Raw genomic sequence first — 11,895 nt, 5'->3', positions numbered from 1 at the left:
TTCAAAGTAATAAATGAAAATCATACAATTTTGTGTATTGCCAATAGACAATGATAATTATGTGTTACAAGTTCGACATGAAAATGAAAATAAAAACGAAAATAAAATATTAAGTAAGGTAGCTTAATAACTTAAAAATAAAATTAATAAAACTTTGGTATTCGTATTAAAACCGATTAAATTTTGGAGTAGAAAAGCTATTAATATAATAGAAAATTACATGAATTTATTTACAATCATACTAAGCTGGGTATAAATTATGAAATGAAGGAAAATTAAATAATTATTGTCAGTTCGCATTTTGAGTATTATTTTTATATTATTTACACACTACTCGTTTGAAATGCTGAAAAAACCTAGATACTTGTAAAACAATTACAAAATAATTCAAAAAAGTCTTTTTTCAATGTATTGTGATGTCATTTATTTTTATTTAGATCCAAAAATTGTCATTTGGAATTTATAGTATTTACTTATGTTAACGCTATTTATAATTATTCTTCGAAACTTTACCTGCATTATGTTAAAAATGAATATATTAATAATCTGTAAATAATATAAATAACATTATAAAACTTTTATTATAATATTGAAAAGATTGAAACTTCCAAACGACATTAAGAATCTAAATATTTGGCAGTTTGTGTGATTAAATGAATATTTAATAACAAATGCATTCCAACATTTAGAAAATAAATGTATCTAAACCTTTACAAAGAACAATCTTAAAACAAACGGTTATAACCGACGGGTATAATTCAAAATTTCCCCAATAATTTTTATCATTTCATTCATAATGATTCATTAAAACATTGAAACTTTCATCATTCCGTAACAATCATTAATCTATCGAAAAAACTTAAAGAGATCCATCGTGGGAATCGTTCGATTTATTTTTAGCAAAAAGGAGAAATAATTTTTAATAATAAAATTTTATAATTATTATTATCTAAATATAATTTCTAAAATGATTTACTTCGATTGGACATGAGTGTTTCCTTTATGTCTTTTGGACGTAATGTCTCGTATTACATGTAATTATAATTATTAATAATAATAATGATAAGTCAGTCGAAATGTACAACCAGACTTCAGCCCAAACAATAACCTCGCGAACTGTAAGTGGCTCACAGCGACCAGCGAGTGACTTGGCGAATCAATCGCACAATGAGTGACTTAGCGACTGTCACTCGAATGACTCGGCGACTCTATCGCAAAATGAGTGATTTGGCGTCTCAATCACTTGAGTGACTCAGCGACTCAATCGCAGAATGAGTGAAATAGCGAATGTCACTCGAGTGACTCGGCGATTCAATCACACATAACTAAAAGTCTAATTGCACACAAATAACATTGCATTGTATTGTCAAAACATGACTATCTAAATTATCAATACACGTATTAAACAACTAAATATTGACACAATTTTAGGACACCCGAATGACAATCATTCGCTAACTAAAAGTCTTTAAACACAATGAGTTCGTCTCAGTTCAATTTTGTGAGAAACTCTCTACAATCTTAAAATTTCTTATCAATTTTAAGTTTCTAGTTAGTTCAACATCTCAGTATCCTTTGACTTAGGCAAAAGTACAACTAAACATAGATTTGACACCATGTGAGCTTGAGTGAGAGAACCCTTGACTCATTGTTAATAACTAACTAGCTATATTTACACAATCCCCCTTATTAATAAAAAGTTACAACTAAGATGACCCCTGAATTAAAATGTCATTTTCATACTAAATGTCAATATAAGCCAGAGTTCAACTAGGGTGTAACTTTTATTAATAAAGGGGTAAGAGTGACACTCATAACGAGTTGTAAAGTCAGTGACTCAATGTCAACAACTATCTACGGTATTTACAATAACAGTGAGTGAGTGAGTGACTCACTCAACGAGTGTCACTCACTCTGAGTGTGAACTCACCCTTACTTACAATTCGCTGTCCAGTCCAGGGCTGATCACTCAATAGTCACTTTCTAACTAATTGCACTGTTATATCGTTCGTATCACATGAATTATTTCGATTCTATCTACAATTGTTTCTAGTATGTACACTGTAACACTTAAACGACGTGTGTTTCACTCCTTTTGTTGTACGATTCGTCTATGGTCACGTTTTGTTTTTTGTTTTCTTTCCTGATGGTGCCGTATTGTGGCACGTCAGACGTGAGGTTTTGTACAGTGAGTATTTGACTGGAGTTGCTGTTCTGTGGGGTGCTGGAAGACACAGGGCTCCCGTACTGGTTGCCGTACTTGTGCCTTGACGGGTCTTTTAAGATGGACTGCGGTTGTTTTACCATTGAAGGTGTCTGCGATAGTTGAGGGTGCTGAAACAAAGAAAAAGAGTTGGATTATGTTTGATTTTTTCTGTTACGCTGATCCGATAACAAAAAAGATAACTATGGTCAAAATAAATAATTAAAAAAAGAATTGAATAGTATTCAACTCAGATAAAACCAAATAATAAGTGAGAAATCTATAAAAAACTCAGTTTTACGCTAATAATAACTTAAAAATTTAAAAAAAAAACAAGAATAGAAAAATAAGAAGTGAATAAAACTCAGTTTTACGCTAAAATAACAAAAAAAAAAACAAAATTACAATTAATTATTAGATGTATGTAATTAGTTTCCGAACAAAAATGTAATTGGTTTTTTTTTTACGTTTCGATAACAAAATATTTGAATAGAATAATGGTTTATTTACCTGATTGCAATTACCCTGGTGCAGGACTGTGACGTCAGGCGGCGGCACCGCCATCTTGTCCAGCCGCTGCCGCCGCAACGTGCCGCCGGAAGACTGACGGTCTAGTGCTGCAAGAAACCGTCAAAAATGTAATAAAGAAAGAAAAAATATTTATTCATAAGATATACAGATCGTTGGAATGAGAGTTGTCCGAACATGATGGGTGTATGAACGAAAAAGTTGATTGAAAACATGAAAAAATACTGAACAAGTTTTTAGGTCTTTAAATTATTATTAAAGGTCATGTTTCGTAAAATATTAAATAATAAAAAAATATTTAAAAAAAGTGGCTCGAATAAAATGGTCAAATTCTTAGGCCCAGTTTTTTGATTCTTAGTTAAAATAACTAATTGTTAAATTTTTCTACTAATGGTTAAATATTAACAAAGTGTAAACAAATAGTTAAAAAATGTACTAAAAGTCAAGCTAACCATTGTTCGAAAAACATTTTTCTCTGATATTTAAGCACTTGTCATTTGACATCTGTCAAATGGCAATGCCAGATTTTGTATGGAAAGTGGCGTCTTTTTTTTTTCGGCCATCGACCAAACTTTGTTTTTTGATTACAAAATAGTGTAACAAACCAAACTTACCATGGCATGTATACCTCTAAACTCAGTCTGAACTGAGTTACGAGCATTAGAAGTTTGATGATTTTCATACTAGATTTGCTTTTTGTACGCAAGTTTTGTAAGAAATTGCAACAAAATATTGCGCTATTTTTTTATTGCGCTGATTCTGCTTTATACTGATGTCTGGAGCCTTTAATGGATGGTATTGTTTGTTTACACATACAATCTCACTATTTTGTTGCAATTTCTTACAAAACTTTGCGCGCAAAAAGCAAATCTAGTATGAAAATCATCAAACTTGTAATGCTCGTAACTCAGTTCAGACTGAGTTTAGAGGTATACATGTCATAGTAAGTTTGGTTTATTACACTATTTTGTAATCAAAAAACAAAGTTTGGTCGATGGCCGCGCGAAAAAAAAAAGACGCCAATTTCCGGCATTGTCTTTTGACCATTGTTTATTTTAACTACTAATAAAAAAACCGGGCCTTATTCTCAAATGGTTCTACTTTTTGTTTTTTTCTACATATTATTATTTTGTTTTTAAAAATAAAAGTTTATTAGCTTTAATTACAATCTTTTAAATATTACAATCTTTTTTTTTTCTATTCTTGTTCTCAATATGCTCAAAATAATAAGCTTCTTCTTACCATCAAGACCATAATTATGCGGCGGGCTGACCATATGCGAGGGCGACCCTCCCGGCACTCCTCCGTTCATGAGGTGAGGCTTTGGAAGAGGCTGGGCCCCGTACTGCTGCGGCGGGGTGGGGGTGCGTCCCGCTTGCTGTAACAAATCATATCAAATTAGAAACAAATCATATCACATTAGAAACAAATCATATCAAATTTGAAACAAATCATATCAAATTAGAAACAAATCATATCAAATTAGAAACAAATCATATCACATTAGAAACAAATCATATCAAATTTGAAACAAATCATATCAAATTAGAAACAAATCATATCAAATTAGAAACAAATCATATCAAATTAAAAAAGGAATCGCAATGATAAAGCCTTAAGGTAGTAACATAAAATGTCTTTACAGAATCGACGAAAACACAGTATTGTATTTTAAAGATATAAAAAACTCTGAAAATAGGGAGAAAAAATTATACTGATCTTACAAAATTGTATAAGTGTCTCAAGTTTTTTATTATTTTATCTACCCTAAGGACAACTTCTGGAACATTGAAGGCTTTTGAAATGAAATTGTAGACTTCAATTAATTAATAATTATAATTTTTAATGGTATTTATACTGGCAATACAGATTATTATTTGTTATTTTTTATAGTATGCTTTTTGTTCCATCTCCCGAAATTAGTTTCGGCAGTATTTTGAAAAAGGCTGAGACTAAATTATAGCATAAATAACAGTAATGTACCTAAATTTTATTATAACAAAGGCCAAATAACTCACCTGTTGCAAGAATTCCCCAATAAGTGGCGGGTAGGACAAGTATCTATCCGACGCCATGTTGTAATAGGACCCGTCGAGCGGAGGCATCGGGCTGGGTGCGGGCACGTAGTTTTGTTTGCCTGGGAAAATAGCTTAGTTTAATACAAGTGGCAGGTGTCAAGCGAAAATATACTGTGATGTGTTGTAATATTTAAGATTTTTGTAATAAAAATGTATGTTAAAAAGTATAGGCCGCACAGAGAGAGTTGGGACAATCAACACAAGCAAAGATTTGTATTTGTATATCAGGGGTGGCCAACTTGATTTGACATAAGATCTACTGTTTACTAACGAAACCCTAGGCGATCTAACACTTACATACTTCTTGAAATGTTGTGTGTTTTTATACATGCAAATATTACGCCAGTGTGAGGAGTATCCTGTTTGCCTCAACTTTCGTTGCATGACCTATACTTAATAAAATTATACATAACTAAAACATCTTGATCTTTTCAGCACGAATCAGTCAGGTTAAAGTTATTACTGGGATATGTAAAAGTGATTTATAAAAGCCTAAAGCCTGGTCCGTGAGCACGTAGAATCCCGTCCAATGACCCCATGCTGCCCATCCTTGTCGCTCGCCCGTAATTATGTTGCTGTCGCGCTCGCACACTCACTGCGGGCGCGCGTCGCACAGTCGCGACAGTAATATAATTACGCGCGAGCGATAAGGATGGGTAGCTTGGGGTCATTGGACGGGATTCTACGTGCTCACGGACCAGGCTTTACTTGTAAATTAAATGAATTTCAATTTGACATAAGTTAAATCCTACTAATATTATAATGCGAAAGTTTGTTTATATCTGGATGGATGGATGGATGGATGTTTGTTACTCTTTCACGCAAAAAGTACCGAACGGATTTTGATGAAACTTTACAGTATTTCTTTATAACCCAGGATAGCATATAGGCTATAATTTATGACGATATGTGACAAACTAAATTTCACGCGGGCAAAAGCTAGTTCATAATAATTAGAATAAAACTCACCAGCACTTCGTCCCAGCGTGCTATGTCCGCTAATATCTTTGTGCCTGTGAGGATGCGGCAGCGTCCGCGCGTGATCCCCTTCATACACCGCGTAGTTCGGCGGAGGGTAGTCGAGGGGAGGGGGGATGGTGAGTCCTTGCTCGTCTAGGAGATAGGCATCGGTCTGCTAGAGGACAAAAGAAACGATGAATTAGTAAAAATATTTAACATCGTTGTAATATGTTTCCGTGCCGTGTGGTGACGGCAGAGTAGAATACATTTGTCACCAACCCCTACTCTTTCCACGGGTGTCGTAAGAGGCGACTTAGGGACTAAACATCAAACAGAGAACGGGCAGCAGCGCTCTCTGAAAAACATCAAACTTTTAAACTGCGATCTCCAACCCGCCTGCCAAGCGTGGGGATTATGGCAAAACCTTCCACTATAGTGGAGGAGGCTTATAGTCCAGCAGTGGACTGTAAAGGGCTGTTGATGATGATGATGATGATGATGTTGTAATATGTAACAAAATATTATTGTAATGTAGCAAATGAAAGTCATGGACGTAATTGCATTTTATAAAATCCCATCCCATTTTAGTTGAAACATATTGAAATTCAACCAATCTCATCATCACTTTTTCAACTGTTTAAATTTTCATTGTTTTCTAGTCAGAAGAAAATGTTATCTACCAACTTATTTAAGCCGAGTCCTGACAGGTGTAATGTGTAATGTAGGATTACGTGTAATGTTACACGAATTCTACGTGTGGACGGCACTACGAGCATTACATGTAAAGTTCTGTCCATACTATTTCCATTACATAACACGATACATTCTATTACGCTTTACACTCGTGTGGACCCGACTTTAGGTACACAGTTAGGTACCGTTACTTTACTATAAATTATGTACTATATTAATTAAATTTTTAGGGCTACACTTTTGTGTTACGGGTATTTCAGGGTCCTGGAATAATTATTTTTTATGGATTCCTAACCTAGCTGAGTATTGTGTTATTTCGGGGAAGTTTAGAATAAATAATTAACCGCCTCTGTGGTCTAGTGGTAAGACCACCTGCTTCAGACGCAGATGTCCCGGGTTCGATTCCCAGTGCGGGCAGAGTTTTCTGTTCGGTTTGGTTGGTGGTAGGGCTTGTTTTAAGTCCGCCTGGCTAGCTACTACCATCTTACCTAAGTCTGTCGCCATAACAATAATGTTAACAGCATTATTGTGTTGAGGCAGTTAGAGGTAAGACAGCCAGTTCCTCCGTGGTTGAGGATTCCGGGTGAAGCTCGCTTTCACCTTCGGCCTGATCGTCACTTACTCACTTACCATCAGGTGAGATACAGACCGAGAACTTCCTCGTTGTGGGTTAAAAAAAATTGAGTTGTAAGGTTCCTTACCTGGCTGAGCATATGCCGGTTCGGCATCGTCGGCACCTCTGGTATGGGTGGCGGCTGCCGATCGTCCTCATCCTGGGAATACGTCTCTGACTTCTCGGAGACGGAGCTGAGAGTCTCGCCCGTCATGGTGTCGTTGTACGACGATGGTGCATACATCTCTATGGTGGCTGATTTTGACGCTTGGCCCGCTTGTTCTGGAGATTGGGTGGGAGTTAGTGTTGTGTGATGTTTTGTAAGTTGGACACTTATCTTTTAGGCTGAGTTGCACCACGTAACTTTAACGATAACCGGTGGTTTTTGTATGGAGTTTGACAGATTTTTGACGTTTGTCAGAGTTAAAGTAAGATGTTGCAACCCAGCCTTAGAGTTTAGACGGTCCACGGTCTTGACAAAAGTCATCAAGTCAATAGAAATACAAAAATTCAAAAGGAGTATTTTTGATAAGTGTCCAAATTACATCGATAACGAAATAATCATTTAAATATAAAAAAAGATAAGGTAAACAAGATTAATTGACAAACAATTACTACTACGACATGTAAATAATTGAAAGAAAATAACATGAGACTAAATACTAATGAATGATTATAAAATTGTGAATATTAAAAAAAAGAATAAAGACACATTTCAAACTTGGAAAAATCAACTGCTTCAGGTGAGAATTGAATCTAAGGCCTTTCGTTTGTAATTCGACTGTTTTAACTGATCTATCGAGAAGTGTAAAAATATATTGTTGAGCCACCTGACGTAGTAGATTTCTCCAAGTTCTCAATTAGTCTGAGATATCAAAATCCTATTAAAAAGAATTTAATCTATAAAATAGCAACAAAAATCTCACCTTTCAGCCTTCTAGAGCGGCGTTTCAATACAAAGCAAGCGACTAAGGCAGCGTTTATCAGAACTAGCACAGCGCCAGTTATTGACACGTACACCACTACTGATTTGGACACGTCAGCTGTTTCGACGTATTCTGTCGATATGACGTTCAACTCGCCTACTTCGGATGAGGGTGATGCTAGGATGGAGAAAAGAAAAGAAAAACTTAGAAAAAAAGAAAAAGAAAATAAAAATTGGTGAAAAGAAGTTTTTTACTAAAAAATACATAAAAAACAAAATAAATGAGAATGAAAAGCTAATAAAATTAATGGTAAAAAACTTCTCTTTACCAACATGTGACACAAAACTTAAAAGAACAACCATCTACAACACTCAAATGCTTTTATTGACGTTGGATGACTTTCATTTTTATTTTTTCTTTTTCTTTATTTTAATTATTTTGTTTATTTTTTTTGTTTTTGGTTGTTTATTTATATTTTTTGTTATTATTAATTCATCCAGCGTCAAACCAAGCTTATTTTCAAACTGCAAACCTCGTATCCTCTTATTCGTTCTCCTGTGAAGACAAAACCCTATCAGCAGTACATTGAGCAGTATGAGAGCGGTGCCGACTATGGTGCCTATGATGATGAAGACACCTGGCACGTTGTATGAGTTGTACTCTTCTGAACTCGACTGTACTGATGTTGGGATTATGTCTTTTGCGTGGAAGTAAGGAATGAGTTTAATTTTTTATTCTTGGTTGAAGAAAAAACAGTTCATTACCTATATTTTTTAAGATCATTTAAAAAATAGAAAGACAATACAAGTATTTTTTATTTATTTTTTATATTGAAGTAAATTAAGGCAACAGTGTTTTTTTTTTTCAATTTGTTATTGCACAAATTACTAATACTCCCGTTAGCCCCTCGTTCTAAGCTTAATATGCTTGTATCACGAGTGAGCTCACCACAATAGTCGAGCGGCTGCAGGGATCGAACCCGCGTTCCCCGGATCACCCCTTAACTATTCGGCTATCGTGGTTTCAACAATTTATTTTGATTGCATAATTTTCTGTTGTTTTTTATCTTGTTTACACTGTTGATTGATTCCAATTATTTTTCATCAGTAAAATCCTAAATACAATATTAATACTATACTCACTCAATGTCGTGACTTTCGTGTCATCAGGCCTGTATTTGCTCTGTCCGATGTTGTTGATTGCCATCACAGAAAACACGTAGTCCGTGCTCCTCTCCAAGCCTCCAATCGTGAAGGTAGTCGAGTTTTTGGGCTTCACGTCTTCGTATTTGTAGGAATCGTCGTAGATTTTGCTAAAAATATCATTGAGGGTCAGTTTTTGTTCAAAAGTATTATATGTAATTGAGTAGTTTTGACTTACTAAAGTAGGCATTTTCTGTTTGTTTTTTTATTATTTAAAACGTACAAAAAAGAATTACAAAGTATTATAATGTGAAGTGAATGTCGTATAAAGGATGATGGGCACTTTTCTATGGAATCTGGGCGTAAAACCAACAGAAATGTAAGTACTATTATTTGTTAGGACTTAATATCAGAAATATATTTTCATATAAATAACTACCAAAAACTCCCGGGTTTGCTTGGAAATTGATATAATGTGTAATAGTAATAGGTGCTTTATTACGCAAACAAAAAATATTATTAATTAATATACTTATCTACTTACATTTTAAATACATTAAGTTATTTATCCACTATTATGTCCAACAGTTCAGGAGTGGGGCCAACAAATGGTTTATTTATTAAACCATGTTCTACATTATAAGCGTAGGACCATATCTAGGTACCATTTAGAGAAATGACATGAACACAGTCATGTTTCAATGGGATTTCTACCAGTTAAGTTGTTGTGTTGTCGCATAATCGATCACGTATCGATTATTAATCGAATTGCCAAAAAACGATTTATCGAATAACAATTAGAATAGAATATTATTTATAATATATAATATATAATAATTCGATTAATCGATTTTATTGATTACCATCATTACTATCATTTGATTGTTAATTCAATTCCTTATTTTCAGCAATATAATCGATTATTGCAATCGAATAATCGATTATGATTTATTCGGTATACATACTTACTAAATCGATAGAATTGATAGTAAGATATGACACAATACTCTCAATATGATGGATAAAAGCAATGTAATTGACCTAATACTATTTTTATTACCCTAATGTGATGTGAAATACTATGGAAACTTTGCATATTCAACGACCTCTATCTCCGTATCCCCGCGTATTTCAGGGTTGTTGTCGTACTATGAAATGAAGTACTAGTATTAAGCTTTAATTTAGTATACTTTTTGTTTCTGTTGGTTTAACGCCCAATATGCCCATCATCCTTTCCAGTCCATAAATGTTGAAAAAGAACGTGAATAAGTATTTTTCAAAATGTCAAAATATCTTTACAAGTAGAAAGATTCCACGAAAAAATTGTGTTTACGTAAAAATAACAAAAAACAAGATGTTAAATTGTTTAAAAAAGCAGGTACCATATTTTGAAACCTAATATTGTACTTACCGGTATCGAATCCTGTACCAAGGCCTCAGTCCACCATCGAATCCAGGCACCCACTCCAATGTCACAGAGTTGTGAGTCACGTTTGTGACAGCGAGCGATATGACTTGGTCTGCGAAAAGTGAAATTATTTAAGTAAAAGAGAAAAAAAAAGATAATAATAGTGCAGTACCTACAATGCAGTGTTTTTTATTACATTTTAAATGGCAAAAGAAAAAAGACTAATACAGAAAATTATAAAATTAATTCTTTAATTTTAACTTTTTAATTTTAAGAATTTCAAAGATTTTTGGTACTTAATTTCTATTTCAAAAATCACAAAACGTGATTGGTAAAATCTAATTTAAGCCTTAAAGGAACATAATGATTTTTTAATTATAAAAAATTAAGCAGCTGCTAGAAAATAAACTTTCTTAAATAAAATTACCTACCTACTCTTTGAATGAAAATCTTACCAGGTGCACTAGTGATATCCAGTTTCACAGACGTAGTACCAAAGCCCAGATCGTTCCTGGCCCCGCATTCATAAGACCCGTAATCAGAGGACGTGACGTCATTAATCAGAAGCACAGAAGTGTAAGTTATGGCGTCGATCTTGTGGAACTCAGCAAAGTATTTCGTTGACGTGTTGACGGGCAGTTTGGCGCCATTTTTGGACCACGTGAAGTTGGGGGGTGGCGCGGCTTGGCATCTAAAAATGTTCCAAATTCAAATTTTTAAATGTTTCAGATTAAAATTTTCAAATGTTACAAATTCCAAAATTTTCAATTAAAATCTTAAGTGTCCATATATTATTATATTTGTTGAACAATTTATTTTAGGAAGATTTCAAAAATAACACGACGTACTGAAGTGCTTCAAAATATTTCTGAATCAAGTATTTTTGAATTAGAAAAAAATGTACTTAATCATTTAATACTTACTTGCAAGTCAACCTGCCCACTTGACCCACATTCGACGCGGACTTCATCAGATTCGGGGTCGAATCTATCTCCGGCTTGAACTTGACAACCAACATGACATCTTGCTTCGTTTCTTTCCCCACCCCATTATTCACAATACACTGGAAATTCCCCACGTCTTCCCTCGTCGCTTTTGGTATGGTCAAATAGCTGGTCGAATTCTTAGGCTCAAATATGACAGTTTTTGAAGACATATCGTAGTTTTTTCGCTGCCAACGGATGTGTTCTGAATTCAGTGGGTTGCCAGTTGCTGTGCAGGATAAAACAGCGTCTTCGTTTTGGTTCGGTATCGCTGATTGGCCTGTGGCTTTTATGCTGGCCGCATCTGTTTAGAAAAGATATTTTGTTTTGAAACTCAAATCACAAGGGCTAACTTCTATGT

The 11,895-nt window shown here is 34.3% G+C and overlaps 2 protein-coding genes across 2 annotated transcripts in view; both read right to left on the bottom strand.

Moving 5' to 3' along the window:
- Nucleotides 1-426: 426 nt before the first annotated feature.
- Nucleotides 427-2,811, bottom strand: LOC135084657 (uncharacterized). The gene is made up of 2 exons (XM_063979432.1): nt 2,714-2,811; nt 427-2,334 (listed from the first exon to the last, which is right to left on the bottom strand). The coding sequence occupies exons 1-2, from the start codon at nt 2,765-2,767 to the stop codon at nt 2,071-2,073; spliced, it is 318 nt and encodes a 105-aa protein (XP_063835502.1). The 5' UTR covers nt 2,768-2,811; the 3' UTR covers nt 427-2,070.
- Nucleotides 2,812-3,098: 287 nt separating this feature from the next.
- Nucleotides 3,099-11,895, bottom strand: part of LOC135084396 (nephrin) — a 304,519-nt gene continuing 295,722 nt past the window's right edge. Inside the window, exons 17-26 of the mRNA XM_063979170.1 lie at nt 11,475-11,838; nt 11,007-11,242; nt 10,555-10,663; nt 9,144-9,313; nt 8,002-8,178; nt 7,164-7,357; nt 5,779-5,944; nt 4,750-4,868; nt 3,974-4,109; nt 3,099-3,118 (exon numbers count right to left, since the gene is read on the bottom strand). Coding sequence (XP_063835240.1) covers nt 3,099-3,118; nt 3,974-4,109; nt 4,750-4,868; nt 5,779-5,944; nt 7,164-7,357; nt 8,002-8,178; nt 9,144-9,313; nt 10,555-10,663; nt 11,007-11,242; nt 11,475-11,838 — 1,691 coding nt within the window. The remainder of the gene's footprint in view (nt 3,119-3,973; nt 4,110-4,749; nt 4,869-5,778; nt 5,945-7,163; nt 7,358-8,001; nt 8,179-9,143; nt 9,314-10,554; nt 10,664-11,006; nt 11,243-11,474; nt 11,839-11,895) is intronic.

Source organism: Ostrinia nubilalis, chromosome 26 (assembly GCF_963855985.1).
Source record: "Ostrinia nubilalis chromosome 26, ilOstNubi1.1, whole genome shotgun sequence".
NCBI lineage: Eukaryota > Metazoa > Arthropoda > Insecta > Lepidoptera > Crambidae > Ostrinia > Ostrinia nubilalis.
Note: the sequence above shows the minus strand (reverse complement) of the source record. Positions and strands in the feature narration are given on the sequence as shown.

Bases quoted from the DNA above. Each gene is read 5' to 3' on its own strand.
- LOC135084657 (XM_063979432.1), bottom strand. From the start codon at position 2,767: ATGGCGGTGCCGCCGCCTGACGTCACAGTCCTGCACCAGGGTAATTGC. The intron at 2,335-2,713 runs GTAAATAAACCA...TCTTTGTTTCAG, and splicing joins ACCAGGGTAATTGCAATCAG to CACCCTCAACTATCGCAGAC.